This window comes from Salvia hispanica, chromosome 4 (assembly GCF_029641045.1).
Source record: "Salvia hispanica isolate PSC_SH4W2 chromosome 4, Shi_PSC_v1, whole genome shotgun sequence".
In the NCBI taxonomy this organism is placed as follows: domain Eukaryota; kingdom Viridiplantae; phylum Streptophyta; class Magnoliopsida; order Lamiales; family Lamiaceae; genus Salvia; species Salvia hispanica.
Window position 1 is genome coordinate 8,910,101 of NC_142695.1, and position 27,223 is coordinate 8,937,323.

The window sequence follows — 27,223 nt, forward strand, 5'->3', positions numbered from 1 at the left end:
AAATATATTCGAATACAATTTCATACTGACAGCGGTGAATCAACCAATCGCAAGATCTAGGCAGTTAGAGGAAAATATAATTATAACTACATGAATTAATTAAGTGCTATTCGAATTAATTATAAGCCAAATTGTAAAATGATTTCGAGCCTAATTCAGATTAATTATACTGTATTTAGTGAAAAAATATTTTTTTAAATATGCAAATATTTAAGTTATTTTTTTAAAAAAATTGTCGCAAAATAAGTAGTATATCATTTATTTTAAATCAATTAATGTTTATAAATCGGTTTCAATGGAAATATATTTTAAAAAGTTTGATTACGTATGTATAGATATGTACTTTTATTACTGCCCTTTCATAAATAAAGAAATATTGAGACACAAGTCCAAATTGCCGGCGGTGAATCGAACATTCGCACTAACTAGGCAGTTATTTACATTTATCACTGGCCTTTCAATTATTTGGTCCGTGCATCACACAAGTATACACACCAAATAAAAAGTATTTTTCATAAATAAAAATGTATTCAAATACAATTTCATATTGACAGCGGTGAATCAACCAATCGCAGAATCTAGGCAGTTAGAGGAAAATTTGATTATAAGACCATGAATTAATTAAGTGCTATTCGAATTAATTATAAGCCAAATTGTAAAATAATTTCGAGCCTGATTCAGATTAATTATACGGTATTTAGTAAAAAAATATTTTTTTTAAATATGCAAATATTTAAGTTAATTGTTTTTTTAAATTGTCGCAAAATAAGTAGTATATCATTTATTTTAAATCAATTAATGTTTATAAATCGATTTTCAATGGAAATATCTTTAAAAAAGTTTGATTACGTATGTATAGATATGTACTTTTATTACTGCCCTTTCATAAATAAAGAAATATTCGGACACAAGTCCATATTGCCAGCGGTGAATCGACCATTCGCAATAACTAGACAGTTATTTACATTTATCACTGGCCTTTCAATTATTCGGTCCGTGCATCGCACGAGTATGCACACAAAAAAAATAATTTTTTATAAATAAAAATATATTCGTATACAATTTCATATTGACAGCGGTGAATCAACCAATTGCAGAATCTAGGCAGTTAGAGGAAAATATAATTATAAGACCATGAATTAATTACATGATATTCGAATTAATTATAAGCCAAATTGAAACATGATTTCGAGCTTGATTCGAATTAATTATACGCTATTTAATAAAAAAAATATTTTTATTTAAATATGCAAATATTTAAGTTCAAAATTTCTATTTTTTTTTAAATTGTTGAAACATAATTAGTAAATCATTTATTTTTAATCAATTAATATTTATAAATCGATTTTCAACAAAAAATCTTATAAAAAAGTTCGATTACGTATGTACAGTTATGTAGTTTTATCATTGTTCTTTAATAATTAAAGAGATATTCGGACATAAGTCCATATTGCCAGTGGTGAATCGACCATTCACAATAACTAGGCAGTTATGTACATTTATCACCGGCCTTTCAATTATTTGGTCCGTGCATCACACGGGTATACACACAAAGAATTTTTCATAAATAAAAATATCTTCGAATAACATTTCAGATTGACAACGGTGAATCAAACAACCGCATAATCTAGGAAGTTAGAGGAAAATATAATTATAAGACCATAAATTAATTATATGATATTCGAATTAATTATAAGCCAAATTGTAACGAAATGGATTTCGAGCCTGATTCAAATTAATTATACGGTATTTAGTAAAAAAATATTTTTTTTAAATATGCAAATATTTAAGTTAATTTCTTTTTTAAATTGCCGCAAAACAAGTAGTATATCATTTATTTTAAATCAATTCATGTTTATAAATCGATTTTCAATGAAAATTTTTTTGAAAAAGTTTGATTACGTATGAATAGATTTGTACTTTTATTACTGCCCTTTCATAAATAAAGAAATATTCAGACACGAGTCCAAATTGCCAATCGACCATTCGCAATAACTAGGCAGTTATTTACATTTATCACTGGCCTTTCAATTATTTGGTCCGTGCATCGCGCGTGTATACAAACAAAAAAAAAGTATTTTTTATAAATAAAAATATATTCGAATACTATTTCATATTGACAGCGGTGAATCAACCAATCGCAGAATCTAGGCAGTTAGAGGAAAATATAATTATAAGACCATGAATTAATTAATTGCTATTCGAATTGATTATAAGCCAAATTGTAACACGATTTCAAGTCTGATTCAAATTAATTATATGGTATTTAGTAAAAAAAATATTTTTTTTAAATATGCAAATATTTAAGTTTATTTATTTTTAAATTGTCGCAAAATAAGTAGTATATCATTTATTTTAAATCAATTAATGTTTATAAATCGATTTTCAATGGAAATATCTTTAAAAAAGTTTGATTACGTATGTATAGATTTGTACTTTTATTGCTGCCCTTTCATAAATAAAGAAATATTCAGACACAAGTCCAAATTGGCAGCGGTGAATCGACCATTCGCAATAACTAGGCAGTTATTTACATTTATCACTGGCCTTTCAATTATTTGGTCCGTGCATCGCACGAGTATGCACACAAAAAAAATAATTTTTTATAAATAAAAATATATTCGTATACAATTTCATATTGACAGCGGTGAATCAACCAATTGCAGAATCTAGGCAGTTAGAGGAAAGTATAATTATAAGACCATGAATTAATTACATGATATTCGAATTAATTATAAGCCAAATTGAAACATGATTTCGAGCTTGATTCGAATTAATTATACGCTATTTAATAAAATAAATATTTTTTTTAAATATGCAAATATTTAAGTTAATTTTTTAAAAATTGTCGCAAAATAAGTAGTATATCATTTATTTTAAATCAATTAATGTTTATAAATCGATTTTCAATGGAAATATTTTTAAAAAAGTTTGATTACTTATGTATAGATATGTACTTTTATTACTGCCCTTTCATAAATAAAGAAATATTCAGACACAAATCCAAATTGCCAGCAGTGAATCGACCATTCGCAATAACTAGGCAGTTATTTACATTTGTCACTGGCCTTTCAATTATTTGGTCCGTGCATCGCACGAGTATACACACAAAAAAAATTATTTTCTATAAATAAAAATATATTCGAATACGATTTCATACTGACAGCGGTGAATCAACGAATCGCAGAATCTAGGCATTTAGAGGAAAATATAATTATAAGACCATGAATTAATTATACGTTGTTCGAATTAATTATAAGCCAAAATGTAACATGATTTCGAGCCTGATTCAAATTAATTATACGGTATTTAGTTAAAAAATATTTTTTTTAAATATGCAAATATTTAAGTTAATTTTTTTTTAAAAAAAATGTCACAAAATAAGTAGTATATCATTTATTTTAAATCAATTAATGTTAATAAATCGATTTTCAATGGAAATATCTTTAAAAAAGTTTGATTACATATGTATAGATATGTACTTTTATTACTGCCCTTTCATAAATAAAGAAATATTCAGACACAAATCCAAATTGCCAGCGGTGAATCGACCATTCTCAATAACTAGGCAGTTATTTACATTTGTCACTGGCCTTTCAATTATTTGGTCCGTGCATTGCACGAGTATACACACAAAAAAAATTATTTTTTATAAATAAAAATATATTCGAATACAATTTCATATTGACAGCGGTGAATCAACCAATCGCAGAATCTAGGCAGTTACAGGAAAATATAATTATAAGACCATGAATTAATTAAGTGCTATTCGAATTAATTATAAGCCAAAATTGAAACATGATTTCGAGCTTGATTCGAATTAATTATACGCTATTTAATAAAAAAAAATATTTTTTTAAATATGCAAATATTTCAGTTAATTTTTTTAAAAAAATTGTCGCAAAATAAGTAGTATATCATTTATTTTAAATCAATTAATGTTTATAAATCGATTTTCAATGGAAATATCTTTAAAAAAGTTTGATTACGTATGTATAGATTTGTACTTTTATTACTGCCCTTTCAAAAATAAAGAAATATTCAGACACAAGTCCAAATTGTCAGCGGTGAATCGACCATTCGCAATAACTAGGCAGTTATTTACATTTATCACTGGCCTTTCAATTATTTGGTATGTGCATCGCACGAGTATACACACAAAAAAAAAGTATTTTTTATAAATAAAAATTTATTCGAATACAATTTCATATTGACAACGGTGAATCAACCAATCGCAGAATCTATGCAGTTAGAGGAAAATATAATTATAAGAACATGAATTAATTAAGTGCTATTCGAATTAATTATAAGCCAAATTGAAACATGATCTCGAGCTTGATTCGAATTAATTATACGCTATTTAATAAATAAAATATTTTTTTTAAATATGCAAATATTTCAGTTAATTGTTTTTAAAAAAATTGTCGCAAAATAAGTAGTATATCATTTATTTTAAATCAATCAATGTTTATAAATCGATTTTCAATGTAAATATCTTTAAAAAAATTTGATTACATATGTATAGATATGTACTTTTATTACTGTCCTTTCATAAATAAAGAAATATTCAGACACAAATCCAAATTGCCAGCGGTGAATCGACCATTCGCAATAACTAGACAGTTATTTACATTTGTCACTGGCCTTTCAATTATTTGGTCTGTGCATCGTACAAGTATACACACAAAAAAAAATTATTTTTTATAAATAAAAATATATTCGAATACAATTTCATATTGACAGCGGTGAATCAACCAATCGCAGAATCTAGGCAGTTAGAGGAAAATATAATTATAAGACCATGAATTAATTACATGCTATTCGAATTAATTATAAGCCAAATTGAAACATGATTTCGAGCTAAAAAATATTTTTATTTAAATATGCAAATATTTAAGTTCAAAATTTCTATTTTTTTTATGAAACATAATTAGTAAATCATTTATTTTTAATCAATTAATATTTATAAATCGATTTTCAACGAAAAATCTTATAAAAAAAGTTTGATTACGTATGTACAGTTATGTAGTTTTATCACTTTCCTTTAATAAATAAAGAGATATTCGGACACAAGTCCATATTGCCAGTGGTGAATCGACCATTCACAATAACTAGGCAGTTATGGCCTTTCAATTATTTGGTCCGTGCATCACACGGGTATACACACATAAAGTATTTTTCAAAAATAAAAATATCTTCGAATAAAATTTTAGATTGACAGCGGTGAATCAACCAATCGCAGAATCTAGGCAGTTATAGGAAAATATAATTATAAGACCATGAATTAATTACACGCTATTTGAATTAATTATAAGCCAAATTGTAACATGATTTCGAGCTTGATTCGGATTAATTATACGCTATTTAATAAAAAAATATTTTTATTTAAATATGCAAATATTTAAGTTAACATTTCAATTTTTTTTAAATTGTTGCAACTTAATTAGTATATCATTTATTTTAAATTAGTTAATATTTATAAATCAATTTTCAATTAAAAATCTATAAAAAAGTTTGATTACATATGTACAGTTATGTACATTTATCACTGCCCTTTCATAAATAAAGAGATATTCGGACACAAGTCCAAATTGCCAGCGGTGAATCGACTATTCACAATAACTAGGCAGTTATGTACATTTATCACTGGTCTTTCAATTATGACATATACTTTGTGTCCTTACCATTAGTATAATCCACATGCGGATTAGTGTCATTCTTACATCTCTCCATAAATTATGAATCTTATTTGTTTATTGTTATTTAAAATTTTGAGTATATATGTTTTTAAGATATTAATAATTTAACTTGAAATGGTGATAATATTTATTAAAACATGCAAATGATATTTCTAATATTGTTCGAATATTAGATGTTATAATGTTGACCGCTCCGTTTTAAGTTAAGATACAAAACTATTCTAATCAACATGTGTCCATGTTATTTAAATTTTCAACTTATTTAATTTATGTTTTTTGTTGTCTAATAATATGTTATTGTATGGAGTAATGAAATTTAAGATAGTGCACATAATAATGTTATTTCTCATTTCTATATAACAATTATTTGGTTCGTGCATCGCACGGGTATACACACCAAACAAGTATTTTTCATATATAAAAATATATTCGAATACAATTTCATATTGACAACGGTGAATCGGCCAATCACTGAATCTAGACTAGACAGTTAGAGAATAATATAATTATAAGACCATGAATAGTTTATAAGTGCATACATACATTACTAACAAATACTCATCCTACTACAAACCATACAAAGAGGGAGAAAGAGCAAAACTGAGTGAAGAAAATGGGAGAAAACATTGTTGTGTGTTGCTCTTGACCAACACAAAATTGTGATTTCCATCAAGTCTAAGGTTCTTCTTCTTTATCTTCTCTCTTTCTCTGATTATGTGTGTTATTCATATGATTATATTTAGAATGGAATATTAATGAAGGTTTTTGTGATTTATAGGGTGGAGACACTACATTTTTTAGGGTGGAAAAGGAAAAGAAAATGCGAAATTTGCTAAAAATCTATTGCAAAGAAAAGAATTTCTTATACAGTGAAATGTCAATTATTCACAATGGTGATCGAGTTCAACCTTCACTAGATCTCTTTCAGGTAACTTTTATCATCTATTTTTTATTCCAATTACTTTTTAGGGGCATGATAGATTATTTCGATGTTATAATGGAAGAATTGTCATTTTAATTGCTAATTTTGATATAATTTGATTTTTTGTTTAGAACAAGTATACATTTTAAAAAATCTTTTTGCAATTCCGGCGGCTCAAACTTCTTTTTAGTTGAGATATTGGTACAGAGAATCAAAGGCTTAGCTTTGAAAGACTTAGTCCCTTATTGATATGATTGAATGAATTTGCCTACTTGCATTCCATTTTTTCATTTGTATAATAGAATAGAATGCGTTGAAAGACTTAGTCCCTTATTGATATGATTGAATGAATTTGCCTACTTGCATTCCATTTATTTCATTTGTATAATAGAATAGAATGTTCATGTGATGTAATGGACCTTTGTATAATAAAATAAAATGTTCATGTGATGGAATGGAGTAGAAAATGAAATGGAAATACATAGTAATTGTCTTCTTATCGCTATTTTTATTTCGTTCCTATCTTCATTTCATCTCGTCATTAATAACGGCTTTAGGGACAAAAATATATTTGAATACATGTCCAATATTTACTAATAACGTATGAGCCGGCGTCCAATACTTATTAGTAATTGTGAGTGTAACTGTCACAAATATCAAAATCCATTATTGTCAATACCTGGCAACCCATTTATCAAAACTCTGAAACATATTTATTATATTTGAAAAGTTACATCAAACAACAAAATCAAAGATTGTGATTTAAATGATAATATTACATTAAAATGAAGAATATATAGATCAAAATTGTTTATTATGTTCGAAATAATGATTTAGTAGCGAAGCATAGTTAATTAGACATAACATGACGGGATGTAGCCTCCAAATCATATTCTATATAATTAATAAAATGCATGTTACGTTACGTTATTACCCGATTTTACACATGCTAACTTTTTTCATTTAAATTGGTAGGTTGGAATAGAAGATGGAGATGAGATTGCTGCCATGAAACATCAGAGTGGAGGTGACAATTCAGCAGTCTTTGCATGAGTTTAACAACATATCTTTTTAATACGTCGTTTATTATTTAGAGTGAATTACATAAATGGTACCTGATCTTTTACTTTCGTACATAAATGGTATCTGATCTTTATTTTATATCGTTTTTGGTAACTATAAATCACATTTTTGGTACCTGATGCAATTTTCATCCCAAAATACCCTCAAAACAAATTCATTTTTCCATTTGTGTCATAAAGGATATTTTAGGCATTGACAAAATTTGAACCAAAAGTGATATTATTATATCTTCTCTCATTCTTCTCACTCTTTATACTATTATTATTAAAAAAAATATTAATATTAATATTTTTATGTTATAAATTAATAACTAATTTATTTTTAATATCATTTAAATATACTTAATCATAATTGTAGTTATAATTATATTTAATTATTATAATAATATTATTGTTATAATAGTAAAAAATAGTAGTAATTAATAAATGATTATTATTATTTTATATTAAATCAATAACTAATTAATATAGTCTTAATCAAAATTTAAAATTGTGAATGGTATTTATAATGATAAAGAGTTGAATATTTTTAGTTAGGTGTTTCAACCCTAAAATGAGTATAAATAATTTAATTAAAAATATTTAATTGATTTAATTACTTTAAATAATTAATTTAATTGGGTGTTTTGTTATTAATTTATATTATGAATCCATTTAGATGTATATATAATATACTAAAAAGAAAGAAGAAAAAGAAGAGTAAAGAAAAAAAGAAGAGGAAATACTAGAAAGAAAGAAGAAAAAGAAGAAAAAGAAAAAAAAAAGAATAAACTAAAGAAGAAAAAAGAAAGAAGAATAAACTAAAGAAGAAAAAAGAAAAAAGAAATCACATATATGGTTCTATTTAATTAGAATTTCCAAAAATATCCTCCATAACAAAAATATCACATGTTTGGTACCTAGGATTATTTCTGTCACGGGATACCAAAAACGATATAAAATAAAGATCAGGTACCATTTATGTGCAAAAGTGAAAGATCAGGTACCATTTATGTAGTTCACTCTATTTATAGCGAATGATTTTTAATAACTTATTGTTTCTCTAAATTTTTTTGTACTATAATTAGTAGTTTTATCAAAAAAAAATTTAGTATGTGCATCTAAACAATTTGCTTTACTTATGAAAAACTTAACTTTATTAGTAGGTAAAGTTCTTTTTAAGGTCATCACAAAGTGCTTATACCAATTATTCTAGATTAGATTAAATTTTCTTGATATGCACTTATTTCTTGTGTACTAAATATCTGAAAACATTCCTTTAAGATCTTCTAATTCTAAATGATGGAAAAAAGGTAAAACATAAAAGGGTTTCTACGACTAATTTTGATGAAAAAATCATTAAGAGATACCTATAACAATTAACAATGAATGCTAAAATTTTTCTTCTTCTTGGACCCCATACCGTAAAATTTCTGGCTCCACCATGCAACTTTGAAATTCATCCAATACTTACGAATAATGGTGAGTGCAACTGTGAGCAACTTTGAAATTCATTGTTTTCGATTAGTGGCAACCCATATAGCAAAACCTTGAAACCTCTTTATTACATTTGAAAAGTTACGTTAAAATAGCAATATCAAAAATTGTGATTTAAATAATAGTAATAATCTAAAAATAATTTCATTGGTTGGACGACATGACTTTAAATGCAAAATTGATAACATATAAGATAGCAATAGATAAAGTGGGTAATGTAGGAGAGAAAGAGAAAACATTCATTTAATAAAAAAACCATCAAAGTAGTTACATTTAATAAAGAAAATAGTTATAATTGAAAAATAAATAAAAAAGAGAAACATCATCCGTCAAGTTTCAAGATTCAAGTCGCTTTAATTATTTGTTGTACTGCAAATTAAAATTCTCAAATATGAAATGATAAATGGATATAGTATAAACTAGTAGTGATGGAAATTGCAGGCTGAGGATGAAATGTATATCAGAGTTAAGGTCGAGACAGAAATAAAGAAGTTGCTACTTAATGTTATTGTAACGAAAAACAAGTGGAGTATATATGAATTGTGGATATCTACCTTGATGGTAATCGTGTTCCTTGTAGTAGAACTGTTGCACAGGTTATTTATTCCTAACTAAATACTCAAATCTTTGTGTCTTGCTCTAACTTTTTTTTTTAGAAAATAGTTGTACTAATAATTAACTTGTTTGACTTGTATTATCAAGGCTGGATTGAAGGATGAGTATTTAATTGAGGTTTTTTTTTTTTTTTTTTAATTGAGGTTGTGGCACCAGTCTATGGAGGTGGGCCGTCAAATCCAAGCTGTTGAATTTGCTATCTGGGATGATTTGCATATTAAGGTTGTGTTTAATTAAGACTGAACTACAAAATTGGCCTCTACGTATGACAAGTCGAACGCTAGAGGTACCCATATTTAAAAAAATGTATTGTAAGCCTCTATGTATGGGTATAATATCTTTTCAGACCCTTTTTCACTATTTTGAATCTTTTATACCATTTTCCTCTCACTTTTAACTTAAATGAAATACCAAGGATGTTTTAGTCTTTTTTATTTTTATTACTAGGTGCTATGTTTATTTTATATTAAAATATTATTTTCATTTAATCCATAAATATTGTAAATTTAATTAGATTGATAAATTAAAATACTTATAATAAACTAAAATAAAAACATAAATCATTCTTTAATAACTATTGTAAAGAAGTAAAATATTTTAGTTAAACTAAAATAAATCCTAATTTTTCAATTAGGTTAGTATTAAAATTAAATAGAAGATGTTTAACTAAAATATTAAACATAAATCCTAATATTTCGACAATCCATCTTCTATTTAATTTAACTAAAATAAAAACATAAATATTCTTATGATAACTATTGATAAGTATTTTAATTTATCAATCTAATTAAATTTACAATATTTATGGATTAAATGAAAACAATATTTTAATATAAAAAAATACATAGTAATAAAAATGAGAAAGACTTAAACATCCTTGGTATTTTATTTATGTTAAAAGTGAGGGGAAAAGGGTATAAAAGTCTCAAAATAGTGAAAAGGGGTCTGAAATAATATTATACTCATACGTAGAGGCTTACAATGCATTTTTTTAAACATGGGTACCTCTAACGTTCGACTTGTCATACGTAGAGGCCAATTTTGTAGTTCACTCTTAATTTTAATGTGGACATCTTGATTGGGACGGGGGGAGTTTTTTTATATATTGATGTGAGAGAAAACTTTTTTAAAAAAAGAGTGAACTACATAAATGATACATGATCTTTCACTTTCGCACGTAAATGGTACATGATCTTTATTTTATATCGTTTTTGGTATCTATAAATCACATTTTTGGTACCTGATACAATTTTCTTCGCAAATTGCCCTTCAAACAAATATATTTTCCCATTTATGTCATAGAGGGTATTTTGGGCATACATAAAATTAGTATCAAAAGTGATATTATAATATCTTCTTTCATTCTTCTCATTCTTTATACTCATACTATTATTATTAATCAATATTAATATTATTATTTTGATTTTATAAATTAATAATTAATTCATTTTTAATATCATTCAAAAGTACTTAAATATAATTACAGTTATAATTATATTTAATTATTATAATAATATTATTGTTATAATACTAAAAACTGATAGTAATTAATAAATAATTGTAGTATAATTATATAAATTATGAATCACATAATATTATGTTATTATTATTATTATTATTATTTTACGTTAAATTAGTAACTAATAAGTATAGCCTTAATAAAAATTTAACATTTTAAATTGTAATGATAGAAAGAGTTGAATATTTTTAGTTTGGTGTTTCAATCTTAAAATGGTATAAAATAATTTAATAAAAAATATTCAATTAATTTAATTAGGTATTTTATTTTTTTTATTTATATTATGAATGCAATTAGATGTATGTATAAAACACTAAAAAGAAAGAAGAAAAAGAAGAAAAAAGAAAAAAGAAGGAAGAAGAAAAAAGAAAAAAGAAAAAAGAAGAAAAAAAGAAAAAAGAAAGGAAGATAAAATACTAAAGAAAAGAAGGAAATGAGAAAAAAAAAGAAGCAACTAAAATAGAAAAAGAGAAATAAGAAAGGAAGAGAAAATAATCACATATTTGGTACTATTTAATTGAAATTTCTAAAAATATCATCCATGAAAAAAAAAATCACATATTTGGTACCTAGGGTTATTTTTGTCACTGGGTACCAAAAACGATATAAAATAAAGATCAGGTATCGTTTACGTGCGAAAGTGAAAGATCAGGTACCATTTATGTAGTTCACTCATTTTAAAATACTATTACAAACTAAAAAGATAAATGTGTAATCTATTTTGGGCAGAAGTTATATATATACTCCCTCCATCCACGAAAAATAGTCTCATTTTATCATTTTAGGATGTCACAAAAAATAGTCTTTCTCTTAGTTTATCAATTTTTCATCAAAACCCGTGTCTCCATAAATGAGAATATTTTTATGGACAGTAATTCTATAGGAAAAAGAAGTTGCTCACTTGCAGCAAGAGGGAAGAAGTAAGTTTTTTTAGTAGTAGTGTGACTAGAATTAAAATTGCATTTGAAAATTATTATACTGAAACGTCTGGTTTGGTATCACTCTCGGATGTAAATATAAATCGCACTATCAAACTAGGTAAATTATTCTTGTATTCATTTATTTTACATTTGTGATTATCTATCCAACAGATTCTTCTGAATTTATGAGATTATGAGATTTTAGATGAGGGCAGCTATGACTATGACATTATGCACTTATAGTTGCCCCAAAAAAAATTGTTTTGATAAAAAAACTTATCCTTAAGGATCAAGCAAATGAGAAATCGCACAGCTAAGGAATACTGAATTAGCTTGGCAAAAACCTTACAAGAAGAAAGTTCACAAGGTACACCATTATCATGACCAACTGAGTTACAAAAAAACCCTAAGATTACAACTATCTTCAAGGCTATATGGCAAGATGCACAATCAAGATCCACGTGCAACGTGCTGTACATTCGACTACAGAGTAGCCAAGACAGACGGCCGTACCTATTTAGGGTTGTCGAACAAGCACCTCCGGATAGTAGTGGCGATCTGGTCGACCTTTTGAGGGTGGAAGAGGGCAACACAGACTCCCAAACAGATGCAAACGGCAGCAACAGCCGTCATGAGGGGCCGCGAAGTTAGAAATGTTCGTGATGACATGAGACTGGGTGATTTTTGTGGCCGATAATGAATGTTGACATTCATGACCACCTCTTTGTTGATGAGAGGAGCTGTTGCAGCAACGGCATCTAGTGATGAAGCCTCTCTGCCCCAGGGATTGTTGTCTAGCTTTTCCTGCAAAGTTTAAAATGGCACCGCAACATCAAATGCCAGTTGCATTTAGCTTTTCTGCTATAAGTGATACCAAGAATTGCTCAATTGCCTCTTATTCAGATTTGGGTCTTTTTTGAAATTCATGTACATGAACTTCTAAGAATATGTTTTACTTTAGGTAAATATCTATTATTGATAAACTGAATATGCAACAAACCTAGGAAATTTGGTGACCATACCGTTTTAGTAGCACTAGCTTGCACAACGAAACGACCATCTTTGCTTTGATGTTGAACATTTCCATCCAATGCAGATGTCGCTGCAGAACCTCTATCCTGTGTTCTGTGGTCAAGCATAAGCCGTACAATCCCCATTTTTGTCTGTAATGACCTCATATCGGAATTAGATACTTCAGCAACGTCAGTTTTATGTATTGAAGATTCCAACGAGCGAAATACTCTCTCCAAAATTACAGAAGGCCCTCTCTCTATCAGAAAGTCTAATAAATAGTTGAATCTTTGTGCGTCTGAAGATGTCAACGGTTTCCCTGACACTGGTTTCTTCAACGACCATCCTAAATCTAAAAGAAACCCTGAGAAACGTGTTTGTCTAGACGCCAGGACTCTGCATGCAGGCCTTGAAAGTGACGCAGGTTGTTCTTGGGAGGATGTTGAGGTATCAAAGGTTCGTTGCAAGATCTCCATTTCTTCGCAAGTTTCTTTATCGCCAAAAAAGATTGGAATGAAGTTTGATAGACCAGACTGGTTCTCGACCTGTACAAGCAGGTCAATCAAGGAATAAGGAAATGCAACTATGCCAGTGTTTTATCATTCCAATTCGTATGATTTTTTATCCTTAATCTGAAACAACCGCATAATTAGTTTATACTTTAACAAAGAAGGAGCAAAGGTGAGTCAACCACAGTTCTCACCTCAATGAATGCCGGCCCAGAGAGATTCATGTCGGTTTCAGGAACAGATATCTTAACCAGTTGATGGTTAAAATAGTTGGTCTCTCCTTTCTTACAGCACAGAGACGAGACACAAATTTTGTACGCCAAGTACCGTCCATCACAAGAAACTAGAAATCTGCCAGAGGCAATCAAAGAAACAACTTGTCACCTTGAACAAATCCATATTAATATGAAATCGAAATATTACATGAAGATCGGAAAAGGTAAAGCCATACGAAAGACAGGTATTCTCAGAAAAAAGAAGAAACCTTAAGAAATAAAGTCAAGCAATATCTTATCAGGAGTAGAATCCATATATACCGAAACTTAGGTTGGAGCAGGTCACTTCCACAAGCTACAAACTCCATCTGCCTGCCGGCCTCAAAGCAAGTCGGGTAGATATAATGAAGCTTAGGAGATTTATCCTTTATGCTGATTGGTACTACTGAATGTGCATCTGTTTACACAAGAATCCAGCAAGATATTGGAAGGTAAATAGAGATAATTTTTTCTTCTCAGTGTATCAAAATAGTCCATAACTCCGGGGAAAAAACTGTTCCACTTATTCCCACCCACTCAAAATATCATAATCTTGTGCTTAAATGTTGACAAATATTCTTAAAGAATCTTAACTCTTATGTCATTGGCATACATTATTAATTGAAAATGGTCGGCATGCATTATTGACTGAAAATACGAACAATTTAAGGATAACAAAAGTTTTTAATTTTGTGCCTGCTGTTAATTCAAAGTTGATTTATTCATCTTTAGTCAGAAAATGTAAAACACGGTTTACTTCCGTACACGTTAAGACAACTGCAACCGCAAAATAAATTCGAAGAACATATCCAAAAACAATTGTAAGAGCTTCAAGCTCAATCCAGAAACAGAGCAATCTATTCCTTGTCAGTTTACAAAATCTGTGAAGGTAACGTTCATGAATCGATAGAACTAAACTACAATAAACTTTGAAGGTAGTTTATACAACTAAATCTTTGCAACTGACAAAATAAACAAATAAATTGATGGGTGATCACAGATGTCAACAAACCAAGACCATTAATCATACAGTAGAACTCAAACCAACCTTTTGTGACACGGAATATCATATCATTGACATAAACAAGCATTGTCCCTTTTCCAGATAGCATGCTCCCAGGCGAGCCGATGAGTTCTTTTATGCATGAAGCTGGTTTATCCAATAACTGCTCGAGGCAAGAATACAGAATAGCTAAGAATAAGATATCTGTAAGGCCTGTAATTAACAATAAAATGACCATACCATGACTAGATACATTATTCAAGAAGGGGCGTGCATGGATCATAACTATTTATGAACTACCATATCATACAAGAAGACGTGTATGAATCCTGATTATTTAGAGGAGTTATATCCAATTGATGTAATCAACGTATTTGTAAACAGCAACACGGAAGTATTTAACTAGCATTGTTAGTTTCTCAGACACTACATTTAGAGTGCAGCCTCCCTATATATAACGTTTGTCATTAGCTCAACTTATGCTGTATGGATGAGGACTAAAACTTTACAAGTGTCCATATTTGCAAGATATGAAGAATATAGATCCGGGATTACCTTAAGCCACATTGGCTTTGGCATTGCTATGAAAGCTGTCAAAATTGTACAACCTGGACGGATATACCCCTCCAACTCAACAGGCATGCTAGCCAACCATTCAAATATCTAACAAAAAAAAGTAAGAAAAATGTTAAACCCGTCACATCACTGACAGAGATAATATAGATTTATCTCCCTCATATACTAAACTGCAATAAGAATCTGTTGAATACTTGCAGTCTCAGCCGTCGAGGAAACTCAGCAGGGTTCCAGTCATACAGCTTAAAGGATATTCGACCAGTTGGACACTGAGAGGAGTTTAGAAGCAAAAGGGATAAACTCAGCTAGAGTGAAAAATAAATAAAAGACGGATGAATAAGATAATTGGTTACCACGGAGGAAAAATTGTCACTGTAAGATGCAGCGCGTTTAGAGTTTGGACTGTGCTTATGCCCGTTAGTATGAATTTCACCGGGTACAGGAAACGGTGCAACCCTCTCACCCAGAAAACTCTGGGAATCTGGATCGGAAGATACTGCCGTGACATGTCCATCTGATTTCAGCAATATTTCCTTTTCTTCAATCTGACTGCTCGGACTCGCGCCATCTGGAGCATCAACAATTCATTTAGGATGGCCAAGAACATACAATATGCTAGCTAATGCCCCCATAACCGTTTAAGAAAAAACATATGGTGGAGCAATATTTCCTCATAATTTTTCAATCTCTAGCGCTATGTAATCTTAGGTTCCTTCTAAGATTTAAGTATCTAAAGACTGGGAAGCATTCCCCAAATTATCATCTACACCATATACAACTGTCATACCTTTTCCTCCATCATCATCTTCCTTGACATCATCAACCAAGACAACCTGTTGAGGTTCCTTATCTGTGCCTCCTCTAGACTCATTAGATTTTCTTCGACGTCTGTCATTGTGTTTTTCTAATTTTCTCCGGCAACTTCGTTTACCCTCATCAAAATTGGACAAGAGATGAAACCTGCCAGCATCATGACATATTGACATGTAAGCAAAAATTGCCTGGGGGGGGTAAGTTAACTTCAGCAAGAAAGATAGTACTACAAAACTTCTGCTAACTCTATTACACTTGAGTTGAATTATGATTTGCTTCAATGAAACAAGTGATTCATTTCCTCACTACTCTTACTCAGGCATATATAAGCCTCAATTCAACTTGCATATCGAAATCTGCATCCCCATTCGAAGGAGCATTACCATGAACGACAATCTTTTAGTTCAGTGCAGAAAATGAAATACCAATATCTTGTAATTTGAAAACCTAATATCCCAAGTGAGATGGAAGCAAGATCCAATTGACAAAGGAATCAACATAAGCAATACACACCCAATGTTCTATTACTAAATGCACTGGATAACAAAGGGAACCAGGTGACCAACTTCCAATAACCATCATGAAACTCGATGAAGAAAACCACTTCCACCCAAATCCATTTTCTCACTTAACTGATGAAATCGATCCTCACAAAATCAAAATCAACAGGAAAAAAACTTACTTTCCACACTGCTGGCAGTATCTCTTGCTCTCCCCATCGAGCACCACGACGGCGGCGTGAGCGCACTGGAGGCAGACGCGGTGGCGCTTGTGATAGCCTTTGAGCTCACTGATGTCGGCCTCGCAGCCCGGCACCTGGCAGAGGAGCGGGCCGGCGGCGGGGGCCCGGACCGCGCGGGTCCGCTTCTTCCCCGGGAGAGCGGATTCCTCCTCCTCCTCCAATTTCTTGTCCAATTCGGGGCACGCGCACGGGACCACGCCCGCCACGAAATTGGGGCACAGCAATCTCGGGTCCCGCTTCCTGACCCGGCCCAGGCTCTCCGACTGCTGGCTTTGGTCGGATCCGGGCTCCTGCTCCGGCCCTGACCCGGGCTCGGAAATGGCGAAAGGGGTGTTGAGGGCTTCGTCGATGTCGAAATCCAGGAAATCGGACCAGTCGAAGAGGGCCGATTCCGTGGGGTCGGCGGCCGTGGATGGGAGATAGACTGGGCTAGGGATTGGCGGCGGCGAGTTGTGCTCCATTTCTTGACGGCGGCGGAATGCGGGAATTTGGCGGAGTGGGAGAGGAGGGATTACGAAAAAATTTGATCTTGATGATTTATCTATGATTTATAAAGCAAGGTAGACTTGGTTGCAGGTGATGGCGGTAGGTGTGTAGATGGTTAACCGAAGACCTTTACTGTCTGAGAAATTTCAACTAGTGATGACAGAATAATGTTGCCATTGAAAATTCAATCTCTCTAATATCTCTAATTACTTCACATTTTTCGTAGCATATTTTCTGCTGTATTATTGTATTTGTATTTATGTAAAATATAAATTAAATAATGGCGATGTATATTTGTCTTTAGCTCTATTAATGAATGGCTTACACTTTTCTTAATGATTGGGATATAAATCTATCTTAGTATTAAATAGTTTTGAATATAGGATACAACAACTTTTTCTCTACGAGTAGATGAGTTCACACGAAATAATGGTTTTAGTAATTCTTTCTATATACAATAATTTTTCTTTTATGATTCTAATATTCTACTTACAGTAGTATAAAGTAGCTTTTAATGAAATTTAATTAGAGATATGGGTTAATTTAACTTTATAGGGCTTTTTCTTTTCTTATATGTGTGATATCCCCAATATGAATGTTTGCATATTACAAGTTGTTACTACTTAATAATTTGAGCTAAAATAACTCGGATGGTGAGTGATTGGAGAACAATCTTCTCACATTCAAAGCTTTTTAGGTTTTACTATTATGAAACCACAAATATCGACCTCATATAAAAACTTTACTTTTGTCAACTTCACCTACTACAATGATTAACTCCTAAGAGCATTCCCAATGGGTTCCCTTAAAACTCCCTTATTTCTCCCTTATTTCTGCCACATCAGCGCCACATCAGCACCATAATTTATCCCCAGTTTTTAGCCAACTTTTAGCCAACTGCTCCAATGGTTTCTCCCTTATTTCTCCCTTATTTCTCCCTAACTCAACATTTCATTTTTACAAATTTAGCCGTTAAAAATAAAAAAACGTCGAATTATCGCCGAATCGCGCCCACAGTGGGCGGCGATGATTCGGCGATTTTTCGGCGATGAATCGCCGGATGGCGTTAAATCGGGAGAAAAATCGCCGATTTTTCGCCGAATTCCTTTCATTGGTCGGCGAAAACTCGGCGATTTTCGGCGAAAAGTCGCCGAGTTTTCGCCGACGCCATTGGGAGTGCTCTAAGGCAGCTTGTAAATGTGGAATCTTGATTTGAGTGTTGACAGTGATATATAAACAAAAGCATAAACAAGCTAGCATAACCTAACTACGATTATGTTTAGCAATTTGCCACTATTCTTGGACGATATTTTTCTCTTAATATTTTAAATACAGATTAATTATTATCCTCAAACTTTTCAATCATAATTATTACCCATGAGGACTGAAGAATCACGTATCTTTATCCCGATGAATATTTCATACTTCCTCCTTCCTTATAAATTGAAATCGGTTGACTTAGCCCAAATTTTAAGAAATATAGTAAAAATTGGATGGAAAAAGATAGTGAAATCTGAATTATACTTGTAGGGGAGTGTTATATTGCTAACTCATAACTTAATTGCTAACTACAACTAAATAATAGCCATTACATATTCAAATTGAGGACTTAGATCATTAATCCATAAATGTCAATATGATCAACGAAAAACGTCAATAAGGCCATATGATTAATTCCAAAAAATATCAATAGGGGTATTAATGTCAATTAACTACATGTTTAGTTATAACTAACTTTTAAAAGAAATCCCAAAACTTTAAATTCATATAATATATATCAAATTAAAGATAATTTCATAAGGATTCCAACGATATCATACATGCATATGTTCCGACATTAAAATTAAAAAAAAAATCGAAAATTTTTAATTTTTTCGTACAAGCAGAAATGTCAACATACTATATAAAATAATGTCAATATAATACATGTAGAATGTCAATATAAGCAATGGGTTAACATTTTTAAAGCATTGTGTTGACATTCTCAAAGCATTTAGTTGATATTTTCGGAACACTATATTGACATTTTCCTCCAAAACCCTGATTTGGAGTTTTTTTTTATCTTTTTCGATTTAATTAATAAAAACGAAAATTACACGTGGCAAATTATAGACCACACGTTTTCTAAAATCCTATGGCCTTAAATTAATTGTAGTTAGCAATTAAATGATGAGTTAGCAATTGATCACTCACCTATACTTGTATATATTAGTTTTATACTGTAATAAAATATGAGTATGATGATTTAGTGAAATATGAGATTCATTATCAAAAATAGTAAAAGTAAAATTGTTAATTAATAAGGGGCGGAGGGAGTAAAATTTATAGGCGAACATAATGTGAATAAAATAAATAAGTGTTGTTTGGTAGCTAAAATTAACTATCATGCAATTATTATTTTATTTTAGAATTAAGTTGTGATATAATTTTAAATGGATGAGATGATTATGACTCATTATTATATTATTATCAAGTCGTGAAATTCAATCTTATGAACCAAACATAATAATTTGTGACTCTGACTCATTATTATATGATTATCAACTCGTGAGATTATGAACCAAATGTTACGATGTTGATTGCCATTACTTATTATTATATATGATTATCCATCTATGATTAAATTATAAGATTAATTAGTTTAGGCAAAGACGGTGACTATGAGTTATTATCATGCCATATAGGATTAAGTTGTGAGATCAAATTTCATAAACCAAACATAATGTATTTTCAATCATGAGATATATATATTTTTAAAACTGAACATGCCCAATATATATTCAATTACGAGATATCATCTTTAAAATCAAACATGGCCATATATATTCAATCATGAGATATAATTTTTCAAACCGAACGGACTAATAATCAATAATTAATCTCTTTTACTAGATAATTAAACCAAAAATATGGAGCACTATTTGCCAAAAAGTGAACTTAGAGAGACACATGATTGCACTCGTTCATTAATTAAGAAATTGTTTTTAAGCATAATTTATAGGGGCTCCTTAGTCCTATAATCGTATGATCTCATATAAAGATATTTTAATTTTCTGCTTCACGGAAAGGTGCCGATATATATATTTTTTCATAATCATGATTTCCACATGTTCGACTTTTGGAGTAAATCAAACACATTAATTTAATTGAATGATTCCCTTACTTTTGTAATATTCTCTGTAATGTTGATGAGCTTTTAAGTTAAAGTCTCACGACTAGTGTGTCTGTTTTATCAAGCTATGTGAAGGTCGACCTGGTAAGTTATTTAACTTATTGTTCACATATATATTAATGAGTCTTTTATGTTAATTTTTATTAAGATAATATATTGTTTATGATAATAAATTGATAAAATTTAATTGAGGACAATAATTTGTAAATATATAAAAATCATGATTGGAATAAATCAAAATAAAAAATACGTACTTATTTAGTGCTCAATTTCAGCTGTCTACAAGTTGTTGCATTTTAAGTTATATACTCGTACTTATCAATGTCACAATTTATCATTAAACAAATAAAAAATCAAACTTTTGAAATATATATTGACATATCAACCACATCCATCTCTTCACGTCAAACTTAAGCAAGGCATAAAGGGTCAAAACCCCCAAAACCATTATCTTATTGCAGATTTAACCATAATTTTATTAATTAATGTTAAATTTTATAAGGGTACATTGAAGGTCGTTGGACAGTTGCACCAAATTATTAGGAGAGTCGTTGCACTCAAATGATCATATTGCGTACGACTTAAGTGATCACATATAGTACTACTATTATTTATTTTTGGTTTAGTTTTCCCCAATCTAAGTTAAACAATTATTATAAACATTACTACTAATTTCTATGCCTTCAATAATTTTGGTCGGCCATTTTTATAATATTATTATGATATGTACATCAAAGTCAAAACAAGCTTTGAAATTATAGAATTTCATTAGATTCCACTCAACTTTTCATTAATCTTAATAATTTTGTTGAAATTGGGCTCAAACTTATGGGCCTTGAAATTAAATTAAAAAAATGGTCTTGTTTAGCTATTAAGTGAACATTGGGCTGAAAATACTTGTTTCAACTGCTTTATTTGAGTCGTCACCTCCGGCTCCGCTGCAATCGAGTTGACGCGCCGCCGCGCCTCCTCCACTACCCGCCACAACCTCCGGTCCTCGCCTCATCCCGTCAGCCTCCGCCACTGACCCTGCTTGAGGTTGGTTGTTTGACTCAAATTTGGGGATTAGAGCTCAATTTTTTTTGTGTAATGTAGGGCTCGAATTTCTTTCTGTTTTGTTTTTGTTTGCGTGATTGTGACGGTGTGTGTGATGCTGAAATTGATTGGTGAGGTTGTTGGCTGTTTTATGCACTGTTATATGAGAATTCATTTACATGAAGTTCATTGCATACAAAATGTTCGATGAAATGCTCGTTCAATGTATATATTTTTAATTATTTTTATTTTAATTTCGATTATGTGATTGACCTATCCATTTAGCCGGACCTGAAATCGAATAACTGAATAACCCGATAGGTGTCGGCTAGAGCTGCACCAAATCATGTAGAGAGCGTTGCATTCAAATCAGTTAAATGATTATAATGCGTGATCACTTATAAATTTTTTTTTGGGTTTAGGCTATACCATTTCAAATGAGATTGCAAAGAATAATTTATGTCTTCAATGATTTTGGTCGGCAATTTTTCTTAATTGTATGAATATTTATTGTTTGTTTTTAACTATGGTAGTTTTTTTTCTTATGAAATGCAAACGGAAAATTCGATTAAGTATATCATCTGATCAATATAGTTTCCTATTTGGGAAGTATTAGAGACTATAGAGAAACTAGAGGCAAATATGTATGGAAGGATACAAGAATTCCGTGATAAAAGTGTTATCTTTAGTATCAGAGTTTTGCTCATCTTGAGATGCTTCAAATTTTGGCTGCTGAAGTTAATTTCCTAATTTCTGGCTGCCCTAAAATCTGAACAGTGATTTTGAGCTATAAAAATGGGAGAGAAGAAGAAGGCAGGTGCTATGTTGGTTCGCCTTGTGTCGGCAGCTGGAACTGGATTCTTCTATGTCGTGAAGAAGACGAAGAGGCTCCATAGCAACAATATCAAGCTGGAATTCAGAAAGTATGATCCTCGCGTCAATCGCCATGTTTTGTTCACGGAGGCAAAGATGAAGTGAGTATGAGCTCCTATATGCAGGCACCATGTGCGTTTCTGCTTGCCTTTTGCTGTGAACCGATAATGCTGTTAGTTTTGAATAGAATAATGTTGGATTGATAATGCTATTTGTTTGGATAGAAAGTCTTGGAACGTGTTTCCTATAATACCGTATGAAGTTTAAATTTCAACGTGATACATTGATTAGGTTGGAATCTAATGTGGCATCCGCTGGCTTTGATATTGGCTTTTAAAGATTTTGCTCGGTTTTAAATTTTTAATGCAATGCTGCTTCCCAATCTCATTGATACTATCGGCTGTAAATATTTTAGTCGACTCAATACACTAGTTGGTTCCTAGTTGCTTTAGCCTTTAGGAGAAGTTGCCTGATCAACGAAGAAACTTGCTTGAAAAACACTTGTTAAACTATACTTACCAACAATAGACACTGTGTTGCCCTTATCGTGCTTTGTTTCTTTGTTCATATTTTTCTGATGTTCATGCTCACGAGTCAAATCTGAAAGCTATGCCTTCCCATTCATCTATCCAAACTTTTATTTCCCTTACATGTGAAAATAGGTTTAATTGCAAGTTAATAAGAGGATAGCCAAAATGCAAAAACAATTACGCTTTGATTGATACCCATGTCCACCATCGGTTCTAGATGCTTAGAGTATCCACTATCCACAGAGGGAGGGCCGCGGCCCTTGGCCCGGATTCGGCCCAGGCGCGACCCCCCACTACCGAGGCGCAAGGTGGACGAGGGCCAGGGGGGTGGACGAGAGAGGGCCGAGCTCTCGGCCAGGCCGAGGCCCTTGGGCACGCGACTCGGCTCGCCACTGCAGGGGCCGAGAGCCGTGGCCCTTGGACCTCTTAATTTTATTTTATTTTTAATTTCGAAAATTGTTTTATAAATATTACTTCCTCCCATTTTTTTGTTTATATATACTCTTTCATCCATTTTTCACTTCACATTCATTTTTACACCCTAAATTTTATTCTCTACAATTTTCATACTATAATGATTCAAGGCATCCTAACAAGTGTTTTTAAAAAAATTTCGTTGTATAATTTTCCCCTATCTATAATAGGACAATAATTTGATTTCAATTCACTCAATTTTAAAGTATGCATTTTTTTTTAATTATTATAGGCATATAATTTTTATTCTAGCTAAATTAAAACATGACAAAAAATGTACTCCCTCCGTCCCAAGATAAGTGACTTATATTCCTTTTTGGGCTGTCCCACTATAAGTGACATATTTCCATTTTTAGCAAAAAGTCATCTCTCTTACTTTATTCTCCATCTACTTTATTCTCTCTTCTCTCCTCCACTTTTCCCTCTCTTATACTTTACTCTCTCCACTTTAACCTATTTAAATACCATTCCTTAAATCTCGTGCCCAAAAGAAGTAGGTCACTTATCTTGTGATGACCAAGTTTTCATGGGGAGGGTCAAGTTTATTGAGCATGCCTAAAAAATGGTAGCTTGGGTATGCCCAAGAGGACCACCACTATGGACACTCTTGGGCCTTTCAATCCCATTTGTTGTATCCATGTGAAATTTCTAGTCAATTCGTGCATTGTGATTTGGCCCAACTTCTACTAATATCACTGTTGATGATAGGAGTGTCGAAACGGATACCCAAACCCGAAACAATCACTTTTTAAGTACCCGAACCCGACCCACAAGGCTAAACGGGTATCCCAAATACCCGCATCAGATACCCGAACCCGCCGCTGCGGGTATCTGCACCCGCTGTGTGCTGCTAGATGCAATGGACCACTACAATTTTTATATAGATTTTGTCTAATTCATTCTTTTATACATGACCGATGTGGGATTAACATTATGGGATTAGCATGCATTCCATACAAGTTAACATTAAATATTTAATATTTAATACTTGAATACTTTATTTAATACTGGATGATAAAAGTTAGCTTTACTTATTTTTTATTTAAATATTACTATTAATTAATTAATATATGGACAAGTAATGGTGAAATAATTTCTTTATTTTAGCACTATAGTCTATACCTCCAGTAATAATGATAACAAGTAGAAATCCTTGAATAAAAATGATTGTAAATCTTGTTTACAAAAGGAAATTTCATCAAGTATTTTCAAATAGATATGTAAATATTTTACTAATTTTATAGCTACTGTCACGACTTTTTTTTGTTTCTTTATTTTCATTTAGAGAACTAATAACCTTAAATAACCCTTTTTTTGTTTCTATATAATTCAGTTGGTTGATTGGTTGTACAATTTTCATCACAAAAATATGTATACATATATACATAGGGTTTTGTATATAAGCATTTGTTTTGTGTATCATAGAAATGAACAATGTTTATAGTTAAAACATTCAACCATCAATTTTTCTAGTAAACGTTGTGTTTATAATAATCTCTTCCAAAGATGTTTCATTCTTGCATGAATTTTTAGTAGTCCCACATCGGAGGTGGAATGGATGGTTGGTTGAGTTTGTGTAGTTATAAGTATTGGGTAAAAAGGCATTAAACAATAATTAATCGGGTATTGCGGGTATTTCGTGTATACCCGATACCCGATATTACCATGCCTAGATTACCCGATCCCGAACCCGTATCCGATTTTTTCGGGTAGCGGGTATTTGATACCTGGCAGGTATCGGGTCGGGTTTAAAATTACCCGATGCCCGCTATCTGTTTGGACACCCTAGTTGATGATGGCACTTCCAACCAAATTTGTTGGCTTGGATCCTTATGATTTGGTTATTTCTATGTCCATAGTCAACAACATAGAGTTTAATGTTTTGAACAAATGAAAGCTGAGTCATCATCCTTCATTTTCTTCTAGCGCGACTTTGCAAAAATCAAATTGCTTGTAGATAAATACTCCGTATAAAGCCCCAAAGAGATTTGAATTAGTTTACAAATACAAGTTTTAATGCTTTGATTTTTATGATGATAAGGAAAACTTGCAGCCGCCGCCCCATTTGCGTTATACAATTGCCATTTTTTGCATGTTTCTTACATCATACCACTTCAGCCAAGCAACATTATCTTAGAATTTCATTAAAATTTTTTAAAAAATACATTATCAAAAAATTTAAAACTACTAGTATATAATTAAATAATTGGAAATAGAGACGATGTATATGATCATTAAATCATTTAACACTTAATCTAACAACTAATTACATTTATTCCTATAGAATTCATTATTGGCAGAATTTTTTATTTGGGGTGCGACAAAAATTACTTTAATAAGTGAATTTGAAATCACACATTAAGTAAGAAACATAAGTTCGAATAACAATTATCCCTTATATTTCTGTAAAATTTTAACTAAATTAATGGGAAAAAACTAAAATATGATAACAAAGACAATATACAAGGGCATGTTTACATAAATCACAACTTAATATCCGTTGGATTTTAATATATTGAAAGTGAAATCTAGTCAAAATTAAATTACGAGTGCCTAAACGATAATTACTGAATTGGATTATACTTCAAAAGGTGAAATCAAGTCCAAATTATGAGTGCTATCCCTACAGAAAACATCAATAATGATAATTATTAAAATGGAAGTCCATATCTAAAATTTATAAGAACAAAAAATGGTAATATGAAGATAACATGCCATTTCCAGAAATGATGATAGTGATAGTAAAAGATAGTAAATGCAAAACTGAAAGGATGAGAGAAAGGCTAGTAATAAATATTTTTTGTAATTCAGCACCACTTACACCAACAAATAATATCTCCGTTTTTTTAGATGGTACAAAAGAAGAAACGTTATATGGTTGGTGCATGTTTATATATTATGCGATGCACATAACAAATTCCAAATTTAAGATGAAATTCAGCATGATTGAATAAAAGCATTAACCAGCTTTTATTTGTGTGGAGACACAAACAGAGATGATGCGTAAATACTAAAAATAGACACCCTCATCTCTTATTTTCTTCCCCAATGGGAATATAGATCTGTTATCAATCTCTCTCTCTCTCTCTCTCTCTCTCTCTCTCTCTCTCCCTTCATACATTCCCATCATTTTCACACACCTAGACACACTGGCTAGTGTTCATTGAGAGAAGCTCAAAAACAGAGACAAGAAGTGTGCATGAATAGAAAGTAAAGTTGATAAATCTGCAATCTTTGATTGTTTGAAGAAGTGAAATTTTGAGCTGTCTATACACACAAAAGATGGCTTTATGCCCATTTACATTTTCTGGGAATATGTGCAAAGGATTAGTAGCTGCAGATGATCAAAAGCACACCAATGCTGCAGATTTACCCTTTCACCCTTTCTGCGACAATAATAAGGTCCCAAGTATTTTCTTATTGGAGTATATAAATGAGTATTTGACTATGTTGATAATCTTGTGTGCTATCATTGTTAAACTATTGACTACTTTATTTTATTTCTTGGGTGT

General features: G+C 30.9%; 1 protein-coding gene and 1 pseudogene across 2 annotated transcripts; one reads left to right on the forward strand and one right to left on the reverse strand.

Annotated features, from left to right (window-relative positions):
• Positions 1 to 12,531: 12,531 nt before the first annotated feature.
• On the reverse strand, positions 12,532 to 17,810 carry LOC125192338 (squamosa promoter-binding-like protein 7). The gene is made up of 10 exons (XM_089057239.1): positions 17,082 to 17,810; positions 16,374 to 16,546; positions 15,940 to 16,154; positions 15,781 to 15,855; positions 15,566 to 15,673; positions 15,056 to 15,173; positions 14,290 to 14,425; positions 13,948 to 14,104; positions 13,256 to 13,789; positions 12,532 to 13,037 (listed from the first exon to the last, which is right to left on the reverse strand). The coding sequence occupies exons 1-10, from the start codon at positions 17,600 to 17,602 to the stop codon at positions 12,747 to 12,749; spliced, it is 2,328 nt and encodes a 775-aa protein (XP_088913365.1). The 5' UTR covers positions 17,603 to 17,810; the 3' UTR covers positions 12,532 to 12,746.
• A 3,866-nt stretch (positions 17,811 to 21,676) lies between these two features.
• LOC148927195 (uncharacterized) lies at positions 21,677 to 23,045 on the forward strand (annotated as a pseudogene). Its single transcript, XR_016128731.1, has 2 exons — positions 21,677 to 21,837; positions 22,612 to 23,045. The product of XR_016128731.1 is annotated as an uncharacterized LOC148927195 (transcript).
• The last annotated feature ends 4,178 nt before the right edge of the window (positions 23,046 to 27,223 follow it).